Here is a 25,000-nt window from a genome sequence, read left to right as displayed (position 1 = left end):
AGGTGAAGTGTGTGCCTAGCGTAGCATGTTTGCGCGCAGGTGAAGTGTGTGCCTAGCGTAGCATGTTTGTGCATTTATGTCATTTCTTGGTCGGTTTGTTAAAAGCTGTCTCCGCCCCGGAGCGAGTCTTGCTGAAAATGGACGGAGCCACTTTTCCCTGGCGCTCTAGAGAGAGAGAGAGAGAGAGAGAGAAAGAAAGAAAGAAAGAAAGATAGATTTCAGATGAGCCACACACAAAACAGTACACCCTGATAATCACCAGGTCATGAAGACATGGAGAAAGACTGGGTGAAATTGATGACAGTTTGAGAGAGCTCCATAAACACAGACATGAATCACTCTCCTGTGTGGGGGTGCCTTCTGTTCCTCTGAGACCCTCTGCCAAACTTTATATGGAGTGGAAACATCACTTATCCCAAACACACACACACACACACACACACACACGTGCACACAGCACAAATGTCTGAAAATGGAAATGCTTGCAACCATTTTCTCTCAGATTTGAACCCGGGAACTTCCACAACATTCCCAAACATCTACAGAAAACACACACACACGCGCGCGCGCACGCACGCACGCACACACAGTCTAATCCAGGAGAGCCACTGTGAGAGTGTTGTGCTGTTTTTCTTACCGCATTCCTGCATCACCTCCATGGTTTTACTCTTCACCTCCAAGCCCTGTCCCAGTTTACCCTTCGTCTCCACCAGCTCCTCCTCTCTCACCTCCGGCCTCTTCATCCTCTCTTCCTCTCCCTCCTCCGGAGAGACGGAGAAAAGAAAGGAACAGCGTGAGGGAGTGAGCGCGAGTGCACAAATAAGCATGAGTGGAGAAGAAACATGCAGCCATTCCTGTCGCGTTCTCCCGGGACGGAGTCTCCTGTAATCGTTCCCAGGTGCTGTCGTGTGATTGCTTTACTGTTTGCCTTACCTCAGACATGTCTGCGCTGCTGTAGAGTGGTGAGAAGTTGCTGAGATTCAGAGCGGCGTAATAGTTTTGGATGGTCGCTCCCTCTCTCTTGGTTTTCCTGTTTAAATCTGCGTATTTATATCATAAACACACCCTTCTCCCTCTCTCTCAAAGTCCAGTCCACACACACACACACACACACACACACACAAATACACATACACACAGTCCCAAATTGCTCATTATAGAGAGTATGAGTCATCTAGTTACTCCTCCCATTTCTCTCTCTCTCTCTCTCTCTCTCTCTTTCTCTCTCTCTCTCTGTGTGTCTGTGATTAATATGTTTTTAATGAGAATGATGTAGTCTTGTTCCAGATGGTAGTTACAGCCCTCAAAAGTGTGTACATGTGTGTATGTTTGTGTTACTGGAAAAAAAAAGCGTGTGTGTGTATGTGAGAAACAGAAAGCTTGTGCGTGACCTCTGACCCTTTTCCTCATTCCATTACAGTTACATAATGACTCTGCCTCTTTACACACACACACACACACACGCACACACACACACACACACACACACACACACACATAGAGCAGGCGAGAGAGAAAGACCAGGATCTGTTCTAAATAAGTGATGACACAGTTCTTCAGCACCGTCACTGTCCCCAGCTCTGTCCTGCCTGTGACTTTCCCTCTCATTCTCTCCTCTTGTTTTCACTGGGAAATCAGACAAATGGGTTATAGCACAGAATATGTGCAACACATGTGTGTTTTGTGTGTGTGTGTGTGTGTAAGAAAGATTGAGTGAGCGAGTGAGTGAGTGAGCGTGTGTGTGTGTGTTATTTGTGTGTGTGTGTTGTGGTGTCAGGATTAGGAATCAGGGACGATAATAGTAATTTTTTTTTTTTTTTTTTTAGAAAACTTGGTTTATTTTCCTGCTTTATGAATATCATCCATAAATACCTTCCCACACATGAACAAAAGGAGTACATTTCCCCCGGTTACCACACAGTTAAACTACATTCTTTCAACTGTTCAGTATAGCTTCAGAAAAACAGAACCGTTCACCAAAATGTCTCTTGTTCCACATTCACGGGTCCAGCAGAATACACACACACACACACTGCACGCACCGCAGAGAGAGCAGCCACACCGGAGGATAAAAACCAAACAGATGAAATGACAGTGTAAAGAGCTTGGTTTGGCCAGAGGTCTGAGGGGAGCAGGGGTGCACATATCTGAGCGGTGTTTGGACTGGGCGGGGGGGTGGACTGGAGTTCGAGGTGACTGCGTGAACTTGGCAGGCAGCTCACGTCATCAGTGGTGGTACAACACATCCTTTTAAGGTCACAGTAACATCCAATGACATTTCCTCTCATCACAGGGGTTACCCGAACGTTTGCAAACATTTGGAAACGTTAGGAAACCGTGCAGTAACCATTTCAATACATTCTCAGGAAAAACTGCTGTTGCCACGGTGATGACGGTGTAATTGCTGTGTTCTGTCCTTTGACTCAGATTCATGTCATTATCATACGCACTGAGTTGCAGGTTCAATTTGTGCTGCCATAGAAATACAGAATCAGTTGTGTGATGTTGCTACGGCCACAAAGATGGTGTTGTGTGTTGTATCGGTGGTGGATTTTCGGTTGTGTGTTGCCATATAGACAAGGTCTAGGTATCTGTTGCCACAGGAATGAATGTTTGGTTGTATGTACCCATGGGGCCATAGATTCAGGTCCGCTTTTTGCTATATTTGGGTAACAGCTGAGTTCTGATGAACTGGACGAGCCTCGTCTCAGTGAATATCACCGTGACGACCACACCCAGCAAGCAAACCGCTCCCACGGCAACGTGGACAAGTCTTAGCAACCAGCCGTCATCACAGCAGAACATTCCCTGAAATAAGAAACCAGAGGTGAAAAAAAACCATGATCCAGACGCATACACACACACACACACACACACACACACAGACAGAGACACACACACACACACACACACACACACAGACACACACACAGACACACACACACTCACACACACACACACACACACGCACACACACACGCACACACACACATACACACACACACACAGACAGAGACACACACACACACACACACACACACACACACACACACACACACACACACACACACACACACTCACACACACACACATACACACACACACAAAGACAGAGACAGACGTGACACACTCACGCTGTCTCTCTCACACACACACACATTAACAAATATCTCCGATCGTACCTCTGACACGGATGTGAGTGCAGCGCTGAGACCGAGAGTGAGGAGTAAGGCGGGGTGTGGGCGGAGCCCGCGGAGAGGGGCGTGTGCACTGTGCTGGAAGTACCGGCGTATGTAACGGAGACTGTGCGTGATCCTCAGGCCCATGTTACAGCAGTTGGCCATGATGAAGCCCACGCCCCCAAACAACCACGTCAGCCAATAGGAGAGCAGCAGGAAGGAGGCGGATAAACCCAGCATCACAAAATTATACCTGCAGGAAGAGAGAAAGATCGCATATGTGCGTGTGTGTGTTTATATGTGTGCATATGTGTTTCTGTGTGTGTGTGTGTGTGCGTGCACGTGTGTGTGTGTGTGTGTTTCTGTGTGTGTGTGTGCGTGCGTGTGTGTGTTTGTGTGCGCATGTGTGTGTGTGTGTTTCTGTGTTTTTGTGGGTGTGTGTGTGTGTGGGTGTGTGTGTGTATGTGCGTATGTGTGTGCCTGTGTGTGTGCGGTGTGTGTGTGTGTGTGTGTTTCTCCCACCTGTCCACCTCCTCTTTGCTCATAGCAGCAAAGGTAAAACACTCTGTGACTCCATTAACGGCCAAAAGAAGAACATAGAAACTGTAACTCCTCAGGAGAGATGGACCTGCACACACACACACACACACACACGCACACGCACACACATGCACACGCACACACACACATGTGCAGACGCACATATAGATGAGTGAGCACAGAGAGAGAGATAGCGACAGAATCTATTTTGGTTTTGTGTCTGAGTGTGCTTGTTCAAAATTTGTCAGTCAAATACAGTATTCTCCACACTGCCTAACACCCCTCAAAAAATAGCCAGTCCAGAAAAAAGAACAGATTCAGCGGTTAACACACTAAGTCATAAATAACGGTTTAATTTAGCATTAAGAATTATTAATTTGACAAAGCAATTTCACAAGTACAAGCACAAATGTTGTACTACACATTCAGGTAATATGAGTAACTGTGAGTAGTAATCGGTAATTGTGAGTGGTGTATTTGGATGTATGTGTGTGGATTACCCGTCCCACTGCTGAGTAATTCTCCTCCATAAATATCAAGGGCCAGGTGAGAGTAGGCGTGACCAAACACCGTAATGATCAGACCAACCACAAGCACCAGTTTCATCAGGCACTCCAACACCTCTGCTGCTATGGCAACCTCCTCCTGTGGACCAGTCAGCAAGAGGCATAAGAGTCAGGATCATTCCCAGTTGGCTAGACTGTCGAACAGTAAGGAAGTGACACGCTGAAACAGAGACCTGTTTTTGATGCCTCACGTCCCGCCCTCGCTCCAGCACTTTGGCGAAGAAAACATAGAAGCTCTCTTCAATGGGCAGGAACAGGAAGCGTGCCACCATAGAGCCCAGATTATTCACGATATCATACACTCCTACAGAGAGACAGACAGGCACAGAGACAGACAGACAGACAGACAGACAGAGACAGACAGACAGACACAGAGACAGAGAGACGGACAGGCAGACAAAAGGATTGCATGTCTTGGATTGCATGTCTTGACTGAATGTTTGAATTGCATGTCTTGACTGAATGCTTGGATTGTATGTTTGGATTACGTGTTTGGATTGCATGTCTGGATTTGAATGTGTATTTGTGAGCTGTGAACGCCACTCTTACCCTGGTCTCCGAAGTTGAGAACGTTTAGAAATGTCATTACGTAACGTTCACCTGCAAAAGTGAACATCAACGCAATGAGATCACTGCATGAAATCACTCACGTAATGCTAAACTAGCCCAGACCAGAGAACCAGCCTACAGACAGTACAGCAGTGTGTGTGTGTGTGTTCGTGTGTAAGAAAGAAAGAGTGAGTGAGTGAGTGTGTGTGTGTGTGTGTGTGTGTGTGAGAAAGAGTGAGGGAGTGAGTGTGTGTGTGTGTTGTACCTTCAGTGAGTATCTGTTTGAGAAAAGACTGCTTAAAGAAGCTCCAGGTAAGTGTGGCCAACTTCCAGTTGATCAGAGGCTATAGAACAAACACAAAAGTTTCATTCCATTCAGAGAGTCAATGAGAGAACCAGGGCAGTGACACTCTGAGAGGTGGGTGTGACTGATACCTCATTGTCCACTCTGATTGGCAGAAGCTCTGTGATGCTGCGTAGCGGGAAAGACTTCATCTCCGCCTCCTCAGAGCCAAGGAAACGCAGGAAGTAGACAAAGTAACAGAGGACTAGGAACCCTGAATAGACACACTAACACACACAGAAAAATTGCAGGTTACAAAAGAAAAATGTATATCAACACTGCAGATTTTATCTGGTCTTCTCAGCCACTCATTCACCCACCTGGGCTGCAGAAAATATGTAGAGTCCCCACTGTGGAGCGGAGACCACCATCACCACGGTAACAAGGCACTTAGCGATCATTGCTAAGCTTTCAGCAACCACCTGAACAAAAAAAACCAAAACAAATGCATTCGATTTGACATAGGGGATGTGTAAGTCGCTTTGGCTAAAAGCGTCTGCCAAATAACAAAATTGTAAATTGTAAATTGTAGGGGACAGTATGACCTGTCAGTCAAAGACTTATTATTAAGATCTACTGAGGATTATAGTGATGTGGTTTCAATATTCATTATGACATTTACACACTTAAACCTGTACATTTATTCCTGCATACTTGCTTATATACAAATAAAAACCTGCACACTTAGTTACACACAAACACACACACATGCTTACACATATTTACATGTCCAAACTTGCACACTGTTTCATACACACCAAAATGTGAACAGTCATATAAACACACATATGTACTGCAGTGTTCCTACCTTGAGGCGGACAAGCATGTGTGAGTGTGCAAGGACCCACAGAGGTTCAGCCAGTAGTTCAGTGAGAGCAGCCAGGCAGAAGAGAGACACTGCTGGGCCGTAGTGTGGGACAGACTGGGGGTCTGGAGCCTGGAGCACCCACCACCACACACATACCAACAACACACCCCAGACACACCCCAACGGCAGCCTAACAGAGAGAGAAAGAGAGAGAGACAGAGAGAGAGAGAGGACAAGAGTCGCATTTTATGCACAAAAAACACACACAAACACATACAATCATTCAAAAATATCCAGCAATCCCTCTCTCCTTCTTTCGTTCATTCACTCGTTTTTTGGTTCGCTTATTCTCTTACGTGAGCCACAACAAGTTGATGATCTGTCTCCATTTAAGCCCCACCCCTCCACCACTCAGGCACGCCCTCCGGAATGCTTCTCGAGACAAGAAGACCAGTGTGGAGTACAGCAACATCAATCTGCAAGATAAACGCATACAGACTCTCTATCACGCTCTCGGGAAGTGGATCTTGGCAAGTGGAAACATAGCTGTACACCCATGCACACAAGCTATGCACACTTTGACACACGATAAACCTCACAGATTGATACACTCAGACACACAGACTTACACCCACGGTGGCACCACTCAATCTATTCGCACTTTAAAACGCATGACTTAAACAAAAATGAATCACTTGTTGGAAGCCAAAACTCACCGCACGTTCACTACACCAATAAGCTCCTTCGACACGAAGCGAAGTGTGAAAGCGTTCAGGAGAAATGTCAAAACTCTGAACATCACCTGTCAAATGAGACACACAGACATTATACAGAGAAGCGAATCAGTGTCATTTACCGTTTAGAACAGAGCAGAGTACATTTGATTCTTATCAAATAATTCCTTGAGAGCTTACTTGGAGCAGGACATTATATGAAGCGAGAGCTGAAACGCTCTTCAGTACATCCTCAGAGCCCATGGCTATATCCTCTTATTATCGAACAATACAAAAAACACTATTATGACTTGTAAGTGCAACAGTTTCGTATTGTACAGTTTCGTCATCACATCAGTATCATCACATTTCCTGTAACGTAACCACCGGCCGCCACAGCAACGGCTGTTTAAAAGTTTCAGTCAGTTAATCGCCGGTGAGAGAGTCATCAGTAAAAGTTCATTCACTCCGCTTCCGTACACACGGTCCATGTGACGTCACATTGATTAACCTCCGGGATACTAATGTCAAGGCTCACGTAGATATCAAAATAAAAGATCATTTTAGTGGGACGTCAGTGATGCGTCTTTTGTGACGTTATAACGAAATGAAACGCATAGTAACAAAACCATACGGATTCTGTACACAAAATAAGGCGCACTCTCAGCGTAGATTAAGTTTTCAATGCGTAATGTGAGACATTGTTCGCCTTTCTGCTCTGGCTGTAAACACTGGTTTATTAGACATCAGGAAGAATCTTACCAAAAGAAAACATTACGGACAAATAAATTAAAATAATATAATTTTTAATATCAGTGCCTAATACAAGAACTTTTGGGGAAACCCAAGTGATTATTTTATCTGTTGATTTTCTAATTTATCTTTTGGACTTGTTATTAATTCAGCGTGCTATTCGTGATGACTTTTATTATGAGAACAGAGTGAAAACTTCACATAGGAAGTGTGCGCATACAGGTGTTAGCTATGCCGCTAGTCGTGATGCGTTTTCTATAGTTTGAATTAAGTCACAAATCATTCGTTGCGATTTGCTCATTTACTCACGCGTCTGGACAGTTTTGTATACTACTGTGTCTGCTTTGGTGTAGTTTTGAGAGAAGTCATAGCTATGTATAATACAAACAACCACCCGTTTCGGCTAAATCGTTGTTTTCTCACATGCAATTGTGGTGCCTGTTAAAGATGGTGTGTATTTCTTAATATTTGTGGCCCTGGTATTTTCTGACAAACCAACTTAAGCAATCGTTTCACTTTAAGAACTTTTAAAGACGGAAGCAGGAAACATCTCTCACTGACAAATAAGTATTCTGCACCCCCAAATTCCTGAGAAACAGAGCCTAGTAACAGAATCTGAGTCACGTTAGTTCAGGACTTCTTTGGGACACTCTCGGAAGTGTAAATAGCCTGTTAACATAGAAAGCGTTTCCACAATGATCTGCGCTGTGCAAATATGAATTCTGCTTTTCTGCATAATAATGAGTAAGGGCTTTGTGTTGCATCAGTATCATTTTATTGTCTTCTGTTCGTCACTATTCTATTCAGTTGTATGCTACACGGATGGTGAAGAAAGACACTGATGGCTTCTCCAGACATCTTCACCAGAGCCGCTCAGCAGTTTCTGTGTTCTGGTACCAAAAAGAAACGGCTTTGTCCCTCTGCCTGTGTGGATCTGGCTGCCCAGGTTTTGGCCGTGGACGCCGGTCTGAAACCGGCTCTTCTCTACGACACCAACGCCGCTTCTCCAGAGCAGATCCAGCTGTACCTGGACGCCCTTCAGACAGCTGGCCGGCTAAGCAAAGCTCTACGGACCGTCTCCATTGACGACAACAGCTTTGTCGTCAACCCCGCCCTGGAAGTGTCACACATGGAAGACCTCCTGAAGAGCAGGAGTCTTGTTGTTATTGACGTGTGTCCTCAGAGGGAGAAGCCGGGTGTGACTGACTTTAACAGTGAGATGGAGGACATGGTCACAGCCATGCTGGAGTATTTTAAAGACTTAAATGACGCAGGGTCTGCTAGGAATGGGGACTTAGATAAGGAGCTGTACCAGTCGTGGAACCTGTGTACTCTTTTTGGTGTACTGTTAGGCTACCCTGTCAGCTATTGGTTCGACCAAACCAGGGGCTTTGAGAACTGCCTAAGCATGACGCCGCTGGTGGTGACCAAAGTCTGGGTCACGTGGCGTGCGGACACCGTGTCTCATCGATGTTGCCTGTACTCCTTCAGTGTTCCAGAGGAGCTGTGGTCAGACGCACAATCTCAGGTGGACAGGTGGACCCAGGGTCTCAGTGACAGGATCCGTCGACAGGCGGCATTCACGGAACTCAGCGTTTCCATGACAACCGTCACCTTGCCCGCTGTGACTCTCTGAACTTAAACATGGGCTTTTGTCACACCCCTTTTTTTTTTTTTGGGAGGGGGCTTTTCCACGTTGTGGAAAGTTAGGAAAGACCAGAGACTGGAATGGTTTTTGGGACTAAATCCTCAAGGACTGCCTTTCAAATGCAACAGAATTCTTCTGATATTATCCCTGCGGTACATGAGGGCAGAGTGAATAGATTCATTATTAAATGATTAAAACCTCCAGTTTTTTCAAAAGCTGAGTTCCTTGGTTTGTGCTATTTTATGAGTGAGACAAACATACCAGTAACAGTAAGGCTGAAAACAACTCCACCAGTTAGATCACGCAAATACATTATAACTTATTGCACAACAGACTTTTCACAAACTTTAAAATATTTCTTTTTTTTATTGAGACTTCATTTATATCTCTCGGCCACAGTCACAGTCTGTTATGTATGAGATTTCAAAACCTGGTGATGCTGGATAAACATACATTACAATCCCTTTTCTTCATATCACAACAGATACGAAAAGAGGCTTATCCTCACGGAAAAGAGCAATATTCCCACCTCGAAATCCCTAACAGTCTGAGAACACTGACTGCCACTGCACAAAGATTCCTGGAGCCATCTGACAGCGGCGTTTTTTTCCTCCAGAAATTCTGAGAGACAACATTCCGAGCTTGGTCGATAACGTGGCACGTCAGAACCGACCGAGTTTTCTTTTGACCAGTAAAGGAAATTTTTTACAGTGCGTTCAACCAATAAAAGTAGGCTCATCCAGTCCACTGGAACCATTAAGAGAATATAAATGTCATCGGTCCGTGTGTCGGAGCCATAGCAATGTTATTTATAGCTTTGTCCAGAGTCCCCATTCCAGCCCGGTATTACAAAAACAAAACAAAAGCAGTCAGAGGCTGAAACAGTTTGTTCCCGACTCTCTCCTGAAACTGAGGTAAGTGCCCAAGCTACGGAACACTCCGGGTCAAATGGGAGTCGGATTATATTGCACATAGTGATGTCCGTACAAAACTTCATCCTGGAGTTTGTTACATGTTAACGTTGCCCCAAAACAATGTTTCATTTTCCCCCAGTAATGCAGCCAGACACTCTTGCATGAGTTAAAAATGCATAAATATTAGTGAATAAATATCTCAAAATAGCATGTATACTGATGAGTCACAGTCTAACTGGTACACACAAAATGGCACTGACTGAAACCAACAGAGAATACAGAATTACAGTGAAAAGTTTAAAAGACAGATTATCTGTACCATGTACCCAGTAAACCACCATTAACTTGAAAGTCTTACATTCAAATAAGTAGCCCTAAAAACATACACTATCATGAAAGTAGAGTATCTTATCAGTCATCTTCACTGTAATGACCTGTTTAATGCTAAAAATGTGTCCCCTCTATGTCTGTGACAGACTGTGTTGTGATACCACTTTAAAGTGTTATTTAAACGTCAGCTAACGGTTTCAGGGAGAGGCATCACTGGATTATCTCTGATTCCTGATAAGTGAATAATGAGGTAGGTGCGACTGCCCAAATCAGTACAGACTGACCCTTAGTTAGACCGTCATCTCAGCTGGGTATGTGACCGTTTTTCAAAGCCAGACCCAAAACCACGTTCAGGACCTCAGACCGGGTCACGCGTTTCATCGAGCGGTACCATCCACAGAGTGGATCGCACACACGATGCGTTGTCATGTTAAATCTAAACATTAAATGTTTGTTTTTGTTTGTTTGTTTGTTCAGTCTTTGAAATATTGCAGTGTTACAGCAGCTTGAGTTCATTCCAGGGTTGGTGAATCTCGTATGAGAACAGAACTTGTTGGAGATCTGAGTGTTTCGGGCTCTGTCCGGTTCCTGGTGTCAGTCTTAGTGGGGCAGTACTAAAGGCAGAACCTCCCCGCAGCGAGCGCTGACTTTGAGTTCTGCCAGGTGGTCGGCTCTGGTCGTACCGATGTTCAGGATCGCCACGGGGATTCCCCTCTCGCTAGCGGCCAGGAGAAAACGGTACCCGGAATACACCTGGATAAAAAACAACCACAATCAACGTTGAACTGCTGGGTTTATGAAAACAAGTGGAGGTATTTATGAGCGTTTGGGGCATCTGACTTCTCTTACACCATGATCTCAGGCTATATTGTTTGAATATGAAGTTTGGCACTGGAACAGACACATGACAAAGTCGTTGTAACCATAGTAACAATGACCTGCAACGAAGATCCGGCCACCAGCACAGCGTCAGACTCAGCAAGCCTGTCGTGTACGAACTGCACTGTCGACTTTTTCACCGTGTCGCCGAAAAATGTCACCTCGGGTTTCAGGATGCCGCCGCACGCCTGGCAGGAGGGCACCCTAAAATGGAGCACCTGTTCGTCCTCTAAAAACACGTCCCCGTCTGGTGCTACCCCCCCTGCGCTGGCCTCCCACCCGGGATTCAGCTCCGTGAACCGCTTCTGTAGCTCCGCTCTCGCCGTCACACTCTCACAGCCCAGACACACCACCCTGGGACACACACACACACACAAGTATCAGCAGGTCACATCTGCTGGCCAGTCGTTGTGATGAACTGCTTTATTGCTGTTAAGAGGAGCCAAGGTCAGTTTTCAGCCAGTGAAAGAGACAGCAGCACTGAATTCCCAAAACTCCATCTACTGCATTACAAAAATGTGGAAAAATCATGCAGTCTTCCAGAAACAGGTCATTTTAAGACTAAACAGTTGATGCTAGGTTTGTGAGACTGATGATTTGGGCCCTCACTTAACAGAACAGAAATCTGAGTCCTTAGGTTTGCTTGATTAAGTTTTCCAAATCACAGCTAATTGCTAACGTGCCTCCAAGCAAAGCACTGAGCCCAAAGATTGTTCTAGAACAGGGGCTTTCAACCTTTTTTTTGCCAGCTGAAACCCTTCAACCCAAATTATTTTCCTCATGTACACCCATGGGATTTTAATGTAATTTGACACTGATGTTCCCAATACAATTTTTTCAAACTTCCCATAGTGCTGCCACAAACACCCAGAGGAAAACCCCTACTCTAGAGCAAGACAACCTCCCAGGTTGAACCTTTTTGTGTTAAATGGTCTGGGTGAGAAACATCAGGTAGCCTAAGTGAATAAAAGCTCCCTCTCTCTGTGTTCTTCTACCTGTGCGCACAGCCGTGCAGCTCGGTGAGTCTCTGGTGCCCGGCTTTAGAGTGCAGTGCGTCCACGTTCTGTGTGACCAGCCAGTGCACTTTCCCGCTTTCTTCCCACTCGCGCAGGGTCCGGTGGGCTGTGTTGGGCTGGTGGGAAGAGAACTGTGGCCAGCCCACGTAATTCCGCGCCCAGTAGCGCTGCCTAGACTTGGCGCTCCGGACAAATTCCGCGTGCTGCATGGGCCGCCGGTCTGTCCTCGCGTACAGGCCCACGCCTTCGGAACGGTAGTCCGGAATGCCAGATTCAGTCGAGAGCCCGGCGCCGGTGATGACGAAGAGGCGAGAGGATCTCGAAACAAAATCCCGGAGACGTTCCAGGGCGACTGAGTTTATGGAATCGCTCACTGGTACAAAACTCAGAGCTCCGGCAGGTACAGAAGAAAGCGTCCTCTTCCGAGAAACCGCGGCGTGCGGAAACAAGGATCGCCATGACAACAGCATCTGCAGATGAACGTGGGAATGAGAAACCAAAACTATGAATGACTAATATTGAAATCTGTGGATCTGTGCTGCAGCTCTGTAGTCAAAAGGAGAGTCAGAGCTGGCTGTTATTCCTTACACAGGTGGGTAATTTAAAAATGGTAAATAGCATTATTCCTAATTTACTTAATTGATCTCACCACGTGTCAGCACTACATGAAAGCTGACTTCTTATGATTCCAGGGGCAAAATGGGATTAACACCCGGTAGGGGAAGGAGGCGTGGAGAACACGTTTCCCGAGTAAAACAAGATCGCTCGCCCTTTTTCTTTCTTTCTTTCTTTCTTTCTTTCTTTCTTTCTCTCTCTCTCTCTCTCTCACGTTCTCTGTTTTATGTGGTAAATCATACACCGTTATTTAGTAACTGTTCTGTTAATGGTCTCATATTCAGCTCGATTAATTTATTGCCCGGTTGTCACAACTTTCCATTTTATGACATTCAGACAAAATTATACGTCGAAAGGCAAAAACTATAAAGTGAATCCGTATTAAGCACATGCGGTCCATTTAATGAAATGACATCTGACTAAATATTCATCATGCTTTGAGTTTTTCATAACAAACATGACTGTGTAGATTACATACTCAAGTTTCACATCTGAGTAACACCATGCACAGATCAGAATCACACGTACGACTTGGACGAAGCTTTTAACTGGGGAATGCGGCGTACTCCAAGATTTCATAGCATGGATTTGCTGACTTTACAAAAGGGTTTCTTTGTAAAGAATATGCACACCAACACCTTGCAGGCAAGTGTACATATTGGGCTTTGAGTACAGAATTTACCGCAATTCTGGTGTAATCGAGGACTTGAGGTCATTCAGACGTCCTTGCGGTATTTGTTCTTTGGGTATTCGCTTATCAAAACCTGTGCAAGAACACCCTGAACACTGAGAATGTCACGATGTTATGAAAACGCGAAAGCTCGCGTGCCTCTCTGATCAGGGTCCAAGGAATTCTTTTAAGCTGCATTTCTAGCGGCATGGAACTATATAAATTTCGCAACGAAAATCTGTTTCCTCTCGCGTAGATCCTCATTTTGCAACATCATACAACAGGGAGAACTTACCGAAAATGTGAAATTAGTTGCCATGAGTTGTCATCAGTTTCATAAACAGTCGCCGGAGAGGTCAACAGTAATCGCTTCCGCGTTGAACGGTACCGAGTGGCATGAAGGGAATTGTAGTGCAAAAAACACAGGTGGACAGTTGTTAATGTTTCTGTCTATGTTTATGTTTATTGAATATCAGACACGATACAAAAAGACCATACAAATTAAACGAGTAATGACATAATGATATGGGATTTGTATGGATTGTACTGTCACTCTTCAAAAGTTGTCACTTTTCTGACAACATCTCTCTGAAAAATCCATTTATATATATATTACTTTAAACACTTGTCCTTGTTTTATGTTTTGAACTGTTCTGTATTTAAGAAAGAAGAGAAAATAAAACAGAAAAACCAGTTGTATGTGTGGGAAAGTTGTACGTTAGCTGTGGATAGTTGCTTGTATGAATTTATTAAAAATCTCTCGTTCAGAATATGCTGCACACATCCTGATGACAGAATTCCAAGATGTCTGTTCAAAAGAAAAGACAGACAGAGTTTACACCACATCAACAACATAAACACATCAGTCATCATTATATGAGGAGATGCTTACCATAAAGCTCACCTGAGATTATGTATATATATACATAAGATATATACATACATACATACATACACACACACACACTCATGCGCACACACACACCACATACATATACACATATATATGTGTATGTGTGTGGGTGTGGGTGTGTTTTACAGTAATACTAGTAATAGTGCTTCTCACCTGAGTGTGTGCAGTTGAAGATGGCTTCAGCCTGTGTGAGGAACTCCTCTCCCAGTATGGTGCGGTAATCCACATGACTGGTATGGACCAGACACTGGGTGGAGTCTTTAAAGAGCAGGTCACTCTCCCCGTACTCACTAGACTCAAACAACCGGAACCCAGATCCCAGGGCGGTCGACAGTGTCTCCTGAAAGAGAGAGAGAGAGAGAGAGAGAAGGGCACAGAGCTGTTTTAAATGGAGATTTTTTTTTTAATTGTCTAAATAAGATTGATATTTTTTGATGTTGTATTCAGAACCAATCAACCAACCAAAACGTGGCATGATCATGACATGCATCTGATTTTAACAAGCTGTTAATACTACATTTATATCATTTAATTACCATATCATTAGGGGTAGTAACCAAAGTAGGTAGTAATTGCAGGATGGAGGAAAAGCACCATGACTAAAGGAAAGGGAGGTGTTTTTTTTTTAAATCATATATACAGTATGTCTATAATAAAGAGAGGTAAAAACCGTTTTTTTTTATTCTTTTTACCTCTGTATCCTATTACAATGTATTTAGGGTGTTCAGGGATCAGTAATACGAAAAGTTGTTCCTATCTTAGCCTCAAGCAGAATCGTTAAGAATGTATGAGGTTATGAAGCCTAATAAGATCATTGTATGACATTAACATTGACCGTGAGCCTCAGACCTGTGACTTCATTAGGAAATCATAGACGCGTGCGGTCAGGACCGGTCGGGTCATGACAACGTTGGGTGGGATAGCTCCCAGGTTACAGCTCTTCCAGTCAGCCAGGGGCGCACGACGGCCGTCCCCACACAGGAGCTCGAAGTCCGAGGCAACCCAACCCTCCGCCCAGCCGCTGGAGTTCAGAACTGCAGGCCAGAGAACAGCGACGAGGTCACAAAGAAAGGTTACCACAGCAACAGAGCCAGGCGTCAGCGCAGCACAGTAACCTGAGGGGACCGGGGATCAGTGAAGGGGTCTGTGATGTCACAGGGGAGGCCGTGAAAACCCGGCGCAAGAGAACGCCCTGAAGTCACAGCGGCGAGGTCACAAAGTGTCGAGTTTTAGCAAAATGAGACAAGTTAAAAGCACGCGGAGATCTTGATCAAGGATTCCACTGGGAGCTCAGTAATCGTTACTTTACTCTAACCGTGACATCACTGTCCTGTGTTCTCAGAGAGAGTGAGAGAGTGTGTGTGCGTGTGTGTGTGTGTGTGTGTGTGTGTGTGTGAGAGAGAGAGAGAGTGTGTGTGCGCGTGTGTGGGTCATTCTGCTTACGTAATATATTGCTCTCCAGGCTGTGGTGTTCCAGAAAAGCCACGTCTCCATAGCTTTTACCGATGGGGTCTCCCACCAGACACCTGCACAAGGGTCAGAACTTTACATCACAATTACCACAGTGCAACTGAGTGAGTGTGTTACAATGTGGTGCTGAATGGACAGCATCAGTGAACGGCCAGCACGGCAGATAAGAGCAAAAAAAAAAGTTTGCGAAGGACAATTTATAAGAAGGGCTTGATCGGCAAGCGTTTGCGCAATGCAGTATTGTAGACATAAAGTCGCCGAGGTTATCTTAAAAAAAAAAAAAAAGAAAAAAAAAAAAAGTTGTGATCACCTTAGAGCTCCCATGTTACCGTAGTAACGCTCGTTGTGGTTGTCAGCGCACCGTTTGGTCGCCGCCTCCTCTGTCCCGCCCACACACACCTTACACAGGTTACCCTGTGCTCCCGGGAGGCAGCCCTTCCAGAACACACCCGCGTACACTATATCATCAACACAGAGTGCATTCATTACACAGTTACACTAATACCCACATATAACATGGTTATACGTCAGTCTAAATTCCTGAATCTACACAGAACACTGGTATACTTTCACACCTCCGCTAATACTTAGACAACACAGTTACTTTATGACACAAACTATGACAATGGTCATACTCTGCTCTACACTACTGCAATCACTATGTCAGTATAAACCACATTACAAAGGTTGAACTTCAATATACAGTTTTAATACGATATCCACTAGACCCTACTGACTAGAGTTATTCTCAACAATAAAATTATTCTGGAATTGTTCTGGAACAATGGAGAAATATTTTGTTATCCAGAATACTTAATCATACGCATGAAAGCAGAGTCACTCTTAATGCGTTCAGCATTTGCTTACCTCATTGAATTTCTATTGATTCTTCACAAACCTCGTTAAATGTCTACACAGCACTCACATGATATGTGTAAAAGCCCTTACTCTGAACGCTTAAACATTCACTGCTGTGTTCTGGCTAAGGCAGCCGTGGGTGCAGTACCTGAGTTTGGATCACAGGGGGCGCTGGTGTTGTGTTCTACGCTGAGCGTGTATTTGAGGGGCAGCACCCAGCCTGCCGGGCCGTACATGTGGCCCTGACAAGAGCGTCTACCCCCCAGACTCCCAAAATTCACACTTCTACTGGACTGACGCACCACTGCCACACCGAACACGGACGGCAAGTCTGCGGGGACAAAAAGATCACCGGTCTCATCATGAATACTGATCTGACCACCCTGCCCTAGTATTCTGGCACAACACGGAGAGCTGTCCCAACCACAGTAAACTGCAGAAAAATCAATTGTTTAAATGTGCAACCATTTATATAATTAAACACTGTACAAGTAAAACAAATAAATATCACTCTAGTTAGAAAGCAGTTTACCACAAATGGCCTAAAAATGGGCATTTTAATTGGGAATTTGGGATTGGGAATTTGAAATTTTTAAATATGAGCTTAATCCCAGTTAGTATTACCGTAATCAATGGTTTTATTATGTAATGAAATAAAGCATTGGCTTTCTGTCTTTCTGTTCAACTCACCGTCACTCTCGAAATGAGCCGACCCCCCCTCAGCGGAAACACACTTCTCACCTTAGTGAACGCCGGGACACACAGAAAGAGAAGAGAGGACAAAGCATGAAACAATAAAGGAGTGTGAGAGTCAGAGACTAATGTAACACTGAGAGACTGCAGGAGGGAGAGACCATGCACAGTTTAAGATCCGTACTTGTTGAGTGTAACTGCTGTGTTTGTCTTGTGGTCTTGCTGTTACTGATCATTTTAAGGTGTGTGTACGTAAAAGGGGTCGAGGGATTTTTACCATAGTACTCAGTCACCACGGGCACCAGACCACATTTCCCTCCTATATATGCATGAGTGGCATCCAACGAGACGGCATCCACTTCATCTCTCTGTACACACACACAGACACACACACACACACAGGAACCAGTAAGTACTGAATGGTCCAAATGAGCATTTGAATGACAGAAGTGCGTATGGAGTTTTTTATAGTTATTGTGATTGAGAGCAAAATAAAAGTGAAAATAACATTTTGCTTGACACAAAAACTAAATGTTAACATTAAACGTCAGCTGAGTTAATATGCTTGAGACTGGGTTAAAAGATGCCTCAGACAGTTTGGGTAAGAATGTTCACACAAAATCAAAGTCAATTAGAAATTAGATGAGCCTTAGGATTTGAAGCAAGTTATAAGAAAACTGCAAGACTGTTAGTATTGTGGAGTATTTTGTAGTGCTTTGAGGTTTGAATAAGTTCATTAGAAATTACAATTCATTTGACCTCTGTTAATCAGACATTGGGAAACCAGTAAGGTTTGAGAAAGAGTAATGATGAGTTGGGAGACTGAGTATACGTTAGAAGTACTTATAGACTGGGGGTAAACCTGTTTATTTGTGCAGATAACTATAAGTGATGCTGTTTGAGGTACATGGTTAAGTTGGTTCTGGTTGTGTGTCTTACTGAACCTTTATCTTCTCGATACAGTCGCTCATGGATGAGGCTCTCACACACACCAGTGGGTCGGACTTAATGCTCAGAGCCCACTGTTCACATTTCCTCTGCTCCGCATGACTGATACAGCACCAGCGAACCACGCTGTCCTCTAGAGAACTGCCTGTAAACACACACACACACACCAGCACGCACCAGCACACACACACACACGCACATGGACACGCACACATAAACACACGCATGCACGCACACACCAGCACACACACACACACACACACACACACCAGCACACACACAAACACAAACACATTGACATTACACCTTATTTTCCTTCAGACCAGAGAACTTCAGAACATGTCTTTTGCTGTTGTTATTGTTGTTGTTGTTTTTTAATGTACCTTCATGTCCCAGGCCTTTGAGCAGAGCGACGTAGTCCAGGCCCAGTACCTGACTGATGTCCATGTTGTCAGGGAGAATGGCCAGTTTGTCCGTCACGTCCCTGAAGAGCAGGTCACTGGACCCATATGGCTCTGACTCAAAGAGCAGGAAACGCTGCCTCTCTCTCCCACGCCAGCCGAACGCCAGCTGACACACACAAACACACGCACACACACACACACATGCACAAACGAACGCACGCACGCACGCACACACGCACGCACACACGCACGCACACACGCACGCACACACGCACACACGCACGCACACGCACACACGCACGCACACACGCACACACACACGCACACGCACACACACACACACACACGCACACACACACGTTAAGAATGGTGTCACACTGTGACTGAGAGAGATGACAACAGAGATGGAAGTCCAGCACATTTGTACCCTGTGTCTTTAAGGGTGTCAATCAAAGACATGTAGATAATCAAACAGGATGGATGGATGGCTAGATAAGTGAGATGAATAGAGAAATGAGACAAATATGAGATGACAGACGAATGGATAGAGAGATGGGTAGAGAGATAGATGAGTGAATTGATAGAGGGATAAAAGAATAATTGGATGGATGGATGGATAGATAGATGAGAGAATGTATGTATGAATGAATGAACATTGTATAGCTTTGCATAGCATGTGAAAATTGGCACTTGTGTTCAAACGCACGATTGAAGAGATTGAAAAACATAGATCAGCTTTGCATAGATGCATGTGTGATACTGGGGAAAAACACATGCAAGTATATTGTGTAACACACACCTGAGCAAACACACTGTGTGACACACACCTGAGCAGCAGTTAGAAACTTCCGGGCTGTCTTGCGGTAGTTCATTCGCGTAACCACGCCCCCTCCTGGGCCACGCCCAAGATTGCACTTCCTGTACTGACTCAGAGGAGCACGGGTTCCATCAGTGCACAGCAACCTGTACTCATCCCATTCACTCTCTATAGAGGAGAGAGACAGACAGCAACCTGTACTCATCCCATTCACTCTCTATAGAGGAGAGAGACAGAGACAGCAACCTGTACTCATCTCATTCACTCTCTATAGAGGAGAGAGACAGACAGCAACCTGTACTCATCCCATTCACTCTCTATAGAGGAGAGAGACAGACAGCAACCTGTACTCATCCCATTCACTCTCTATAGAGGAGAGAGACAGACAGCAACCTGTACTCATCCCATTCACTCTCTATAGAGGAGAGAGAGAGAGACAGCAACCTGTACTCATCCCATTCACTCTCTATAGAGGAGAGAGAGAGAGACAGCAACCTGTACTCATCCCATTCACTCTCTATAGAGGAGAGAGACAGACAGCAACCTGTACTCATCCCATTCACTCTCTATAGAGGAGAGAGACAGACAGAGAGAAAGACAGAAAGAGAGAAAGAAAGAGAGAGAGAAAGACAGAAAGAAAGAGAGAAAGACAGAAAGAAAGAGAGAAAGAAAGAAAGAAAGAAGAGAGAGAGAGAAAGAAAGAAAGAAAGAAAGAAAGAAAGACAGAAAGAAAGAAAGAAAGAAAGAAAGAAAGACAGAAGGAAAGAAAGAAAGACCGTGGAAGAGGGAAAAAGAGTGAGAGAGGAGAAGTGTAGGTATGTAGAGAGAGAAGAGATGAAAAAGAGTGATAAATCATTAAAGTCTTGAGACTGTGTAAATCTGTCCGTCTGCGCAGATGCAGACGCAGGCAGAGTGTGGATGAAGATGCAGTTCTGTCCGGTGAGCTGAGTAACACACTAACCATCAATGCTGCTCAGAACTGTGTGATCCACAAACGCCACCTCTCCTGTCCCAGACTGCAGACACCTGACAGAGAGAGCGAGAGAGAGAAAGTGTGTGTTTCATTAACTATAGCATTTGCACAAGTGTGTACAGCACGTCTGTGTGATCTGATGTTCTCTCTCTCTCTCTCTCTCTCTCTCTCTCTCTCTCTGTGTGTTTTGACCTTTTGCATCCACATGCATGTGTGTGTATAGCTCTAACCTGAGAGCTCCCTGGTTGTGGTAATACGGTTCACTGTGTGATGTCTCGCAGTGGAAGTTCCTGTGACGGACATAGGACTTCTGCCCTTGGCACAGAGAGCACAGACTGATCGCCATGGAAGCAGCTCCTGGCACACAGCTGGCGCTGAAGAAGCTGCTAACAGCTGCCAACACACACACACACGCACACACGCACCACACGCACACATACCACACACACCACACACACCACACACACCACACGCACACACACACACACAGGTATAATATGAGACAGGGGCAGGATTTGAACCCTATGCACCTCAATCATCAGGCACATCTGGTCCGTTAGTCTGCCCCTCTAGCGTCCTGACCAGGTCTCACATCCAATTGACAGCCAGAACAATTAAACACCTCTGGCTGTCCAAAAGGTGAGTCGTTACCATCTGGTAATGTCCATCTAAAATAACACCTAACCTCTCTGATTATTGGCTTTCCACAAATGCCAACACCTGAACACATTTTCCTTCAGCAGCTAAAACAAAACAGCCATTTACAAACCCAGCATCTGGACTCTCTCTCTGGACCATTTCAGTTTTTCTCACTTTTCTCTCTGCTTCGTAACACCAGGTAATTGTTTAATGCTGCTATCTGATGCTATGATTCATTTGTTTGTTTCTCTCTTTCTCTCTCTCTCTGTCCCTCTGTCAGTCTGTGTTTCTCTCTGTCTCTCTGTCAGTCTGTATTTCTCTCTCTCTCTCTCTCTGTCAGTCTGTGTCTCTCTCTGTCTCTCTGTCAGACTGTGTTTCTCTCTCTGTCTCTCTCTCTCTCTCTGTCCCTCTATCAGTCTGTGTTTCGTGTTTCTCTCTGTCTTGCCGTGGCTGAGAGGCTGGTCCTCGGTCCAGGGCAGGTAGTTGCGGGAGAGCAGGTGTCCCAGGGGCAGACTCCAGCCGGCCGTCCACCGCGCCCCACTGTGGCAGCTCCGTCTGCCCTGCAGGGAACGCATGTCCAGCATACTGCTGTTCCTCACCACTGCCACGGCCAGGATACAGCCGCCTGACAGAGAGAGAGAGAGAGAGACAGAGAGAGACAGAGACAGAGACAGAGAGAGAGAGAGAGAGAGAGAGAGACAGAGAGAGAGAGACAGAGACAGAGACAGAGAGAGAGAGAGAGATAGAGAGATTTGAGGGGCATTCCTAACATTACTGAAACCTGTAGGGCATTTCAGTAAATTTCCACTGACTGCTCTCTGACTTGAGTGTGAGAGCACAATCTGGATCCAGTCCTACCATCGCTGTAGATCTCCTTGGCGACCGCAGTGAGGCCAAACTGCTTTACAGCCGTGTAGACTTCTCCAGCGTCCAGTGTGACAAGATCAGCGCGGTTAGCCTGCCATGGCGACAGAGAGCTATCGATTAAAAACATCACTCTATCTCTGCAGGGAAAGGAGTTCACAATACAAACAATGCCCAAAGGCAGACAGACAGACAGACAGACAGACAGACAGATAGATAGATAGATAGATAGATAGATAGATAGATGGATAGATAGATAGCCTAATCTATGCAATTATCAACACTTGCATTGAGACAATAGTGTCATAAAACAGAGTTTCTCTACAAAGCATATTTATCTAGAGATACTTGGTCATTGGTTTCATGGCTGGTTTAATGGATCATCGGTTTAATCATTGATCTTTTCCTAAACACTGGCCGGTTGATATGATCATTTCAGGTATCTGCAGTATCTGTGAACTCAGGGAAACGTGATTAATCTGCTTCCGTACTCCAGTGCTCCTGTATCCTCACACAGGTGAGACAGGAGTAATCAACACAAAACCCCCTGACTATGTGTACTGCCTTTATGACCTCAGTCAAAATATGGGAATTTCATACATGACACATGGAATACATATCACTATATGTGTGATTGCAAAAACAGTGTATTGTCTCAGTCATACTAAATAATACATAAATAAACAAATAAACAAACAAATAAATAACAAATGTAAATGTAAGAATGCCATAAGTAACAATAATGCTATACATGAGTAATAAACTCTGTACAACAAATACTCTTTTTCATTTGTGTGCTGGACCTTTAATGAAATAACTATGAAAAAAAACCCAGTCCGTTTTGCGTCTTATGATAATAACTGTGAGCTCTGATTAATACAGATTAAAGTAAAGAAACACTGGTCTAACCCGGATCTTGTTGATGCAGTCCGCGGTGCTGTACGCCCTTACGCAGGAAAGCCTGGCGAAAGCAGCGACCGCTGCCGGCGGTAAAACAGCCACCAGGGCTTTCGCCAGCTCCGCGCATTTTCTCTGCTCCTGCTCCGATACCGTACACCACCGGGTCTTCTTACCTGAACACGCGCAGCCCGCGCCGCACGCGCGCGTACAAACACACACGCACGCACACACACACACGCGCGCGCACACAAATACAAGCGTATAAAGATTTTGTAACATCAAAGGCTAAGCAAGAATCAGTCTCAGGTCCCAAGGGATAACACTCTGGGTCGTCTATAAATATCAGTTCACTGCCTTTTGACTGGACGTAAGAGAAATTATGACTCCATTCAAGTGAAATGGCGTACACTGATGGGATGTATTTAAGCCTCAAAACCTCCTTATGTCATGTCCTTAAATTTTAAGGACATGACATGAAGAGCTTTTAGTTTTGAAAGGAACCATGGTCTAACAGAAAACAGCCGTTACAAGAAAAAAAGACTGACCTACATAGAAAGGACAGCTCTACACAGCAAGGTTAGCTTATGGCCAAAACATTCAGTGGGTCGCAGTTTGAAGAAATACTTGTATGAATATATTAATGATACCTTTCAGAATTAAGAGTTTGTTATGTTCTTCATTTAGCTATACGGTTTAAATCAACAGGTAAAATTTGTTTAACAAAATGATCTCCATGAAAAATAATATTTTTTCATCTTCCATACAGACGATTATTAATGCTGTTTGCAGCTACCATTGACATAACAGTGGAAAAGTACAAACGTGCACACACACTACTGCAAGTGACAACTAGAAGAAGGCCCACTAGGACTAAAGTGACGCACTTACCCCAGGAGGTGCAGAGCAGAATGATGACTAAAACACATACGGTATTTCTCATGATTGCATTACCTCAACACAAAACGACTTTTTTTTTAAATGATGGTTATCAGACCCATCGATCCCCAGAAGCTGAGCTCGTGAAAGCACGCGCAAAAAAAGGGAAGTCTGTGATTTCGCATGTCTTTGGCAGACGCTTTTCCCCGACGTTTTGGGTTAAAGCCAGGGTAAAAAATCAGACTCCTGGAGGGCCGTGCTGGGAAGCCTCCGTACAGAGGGCATTGTAGAGTGAAGTTGCCGCGCACATGGAAACTATTATCGCGGAACACATGTGTCATTCGAAGCTTTCTGTTTCAGACATTTAAAAACACTTGCCAGCGTCTATATATACGTACATATATGTATCGCGTTTGCAATGAAGATGAAGTAAAACTGATAAACAAAACTCTTTTTTAAACGATAACATTAACCAAATGTTAATAAGGTCCATTTAAAAGTGGGGCACAACGAGTGTATCACAGGGGCCCGATTAGGATTGACGCCAACATTTTAACCCGACATTCAAGTGGTTGCGGGGAGGGACAATTTTTTTGTTGTTGTGCAGTGATTTCAAATTTTGCACAATTCCTTGGCCATGCTTGTTTCGAAATTTAAACTTAAGGAAATGAACTGAAATATGACAGACATTTTTATCGATGCAAAATATTATTTTATTGAGGATATTCACCTCTTAATAAGTTAACAGTAACAAGTGAAGAAGATTTTCAAAACAGTCGTAACAATAAGTACACAAAGAGTGATTTCTTCCAGTCTTGTCTCTGTCCATGGGATGGTTCTGACTGACTAGTCCAAGTCAGGTGTGCTGGATTAAAATGTGATCCAGAATCCTGCGGATGCTGGAGCATAATTGCCTTTTCCTGGCCGACGACTAAACCTTCTCTAATTAAAGTTTTGGCTCTGGTGCCCTGTTGAGAGGGCGTCTGTGGTTGTGCCAGTCTGATGCCTCTTCAGTGCCCACTCGGTGCCCGCAGGAGGCTCTCTATGGTGCGGATGCGGGCAGTGTGTCGGATCATGGTGGGTTTCTGCTCTGCCAACTTCTCAGACAAGGTCATAATGCGC

At 44.7% G+C, this 25,000-nt stretch overlaps 6 protein-coding genes across 6 annotated transcripts in view; 1 reads left to right on the top strand and 5 right to left on the bottom strand.

The window, feature by feature from the left end:
• The window catches only part of mustn1a (musculoskeletal, embryonic nuclear protein 1a), a 1,357-nt gene extending 162 nt beyond the window's left edge, over nt 1-1,195 (bottom strand). Inside the window, exons 1-3 of the mRNA XM_030776607.1 lie at nt 934-1,195; nt 638-761; nt 1-165 (exon numbers count right to left, since the gene is read on the bottom strand). The exon at nt 1-165 is cut by the window's left edge and continues 162 nt beyond it. Of these exons, the coding sequence (XP_030632467.1) occupies nt 80-165; nt 638-761; nt 934-942 (219 nt within the window). The 5' untranslated portion in view covers nt 943-1,195 and the 3' untranslated portion in view covers nt 1-79. The remainder of the gene's footprint in view (nt 166-637; nt 762-933) is intronic.
• A 1,008-nt stretch (nt 1,196-2,203) lies between these two features.
• Nucleotides 2,204-6,984, bottom strand: rft1 (RFT1 homolog). The gene is made up of 13 exons (XM_030776598.1): nt 6,900-6,984; nt 6,702-6,787; nt 6,342-6,461; nt 5,986-6,175; nt 5,498-5,599; nt 5,270-5,404; nt 5,100-5,178; nt 4,835-4,885; nt 4,459-4,589; nt 4,220-4,364; nt 3,702-3,807; nt 3,183-3,432; nt 2,204-2,808 (listed from the first exon to the last, which is right to left on the bottom strand). The coding sequence occupies exons 1-13, from the start codon at nt 6,960-6,962 to the stop codon at nt 2,644-2,646; spliced, it is 1,623 nt and encodes a 540-aa protein (XP_030632458.1). The 5' UTR covers nt 6,963-6,984; the 3' UTR covers nt 2,204-2,643.
• Nucleotides 6,985-8,292: 1,308 nt separating this feature from the next.
• On the top strand, nt 8,293-9,098 carry c6h1orf74 (chromosome 6 C1orf74 homolog). The gene has a single exon (XM_030776601.1). It carries the CDS (start codon nt 8,293-8,295, stop codon nt 9,085-9,087), a length of 795 nt encoding a protein of 264 aa, XP_030632461.1. The 3' UTR covers nt 9,088-9,098.
• A 1,845-nt stretch (nt 9,099-10,943) lies between these two features.
• Nucleotides 10,944-13,871, bottom strand: sirt4 (sirtuin 4). Its single transcript, XM_030778432.1, has 4 exons — nt 13,819-13,871; nt 12,218-12,708; nt 11,282-11,576; nt 10,944-11,096 (listed from the first exon to the last, which is right to left on the bottom strand). The coding sequence occupies exons 1-4, from the start codon at nt 13,840-13,842 to the stop codon at nt 10,944-10,946; spliced, it is 963 nt and encodes a 320-aa protein (XP_030634292.1). The 5' UTR covers nt 13,843-13,871.
• A 416-nt stretch (nt 13,872-14,287) lies between these two features.
• Nucleotides 14,288-23,942, bottom strand: sxph (saxiphilin). The gene is made up of 17 exons (XM_030776596.1): nt 23,891-23,942; nt 23,012-23,175; nt 22,097-22,196; nt 21,684-21,863; nt 20,830-20,992; nt 20,588-20,652; nt 19,637-19,794; nt 18,789-18,975; nt 18,402-18,550; nt 17,735-17,825; nt 17,455-17,505; nt 16,913-17,095; nt 16,217-16,364; nt 15,880-15,962; nt 15,286-15,470; nt 14,590-14,776; nt 14,288-14,331 (listed from the first exon to the last, which is right to left on the bottom strand). Exons 1-17 carry the CDS (start codon nt 23,940-23,942, stop codon nt 14,288-14,290), a joined length of 2,190 nt encoding a protein of 729 aa, XP_030632456.1.
• Nucleotides 23,943-24,888: 946 nt separating this feature from the next.
• sfi1 (SFI1 centrin binding protein) overlaps nt 24,889-25,000 on the bottom strand; it is a 19,550-nt gene continuing 19,438 nt past the window's right edge. Inside the window, exon 30 of the mRNA XM_030778431.1 lies at nt 24,889-25,000. This exon is cut by the window's right edge and continues 8 nt beyond it. Within this exon, the coding sequence (XP_030634291.1) occupies nt 24,889-25,000 (112 nt within the window).

This window comes from Chanos chanos, chromosome 6, assembly GCF_902362185.1.
Source record: "Chanos chanos chromosome 6, fChaCha1.1, whole genome shotgun sequence".
NCBI classification, from domain to species: Eukaryota; Metazoa; Chordata; class Actinopteri; order Gonorynchiformes; family Chanidae; genus Chanos; species Chanos chanos.
Note: the sequence above shows the minus strand (reverse complement) of the source record. Positions and strands in the feature narration are given on the sequence as shown.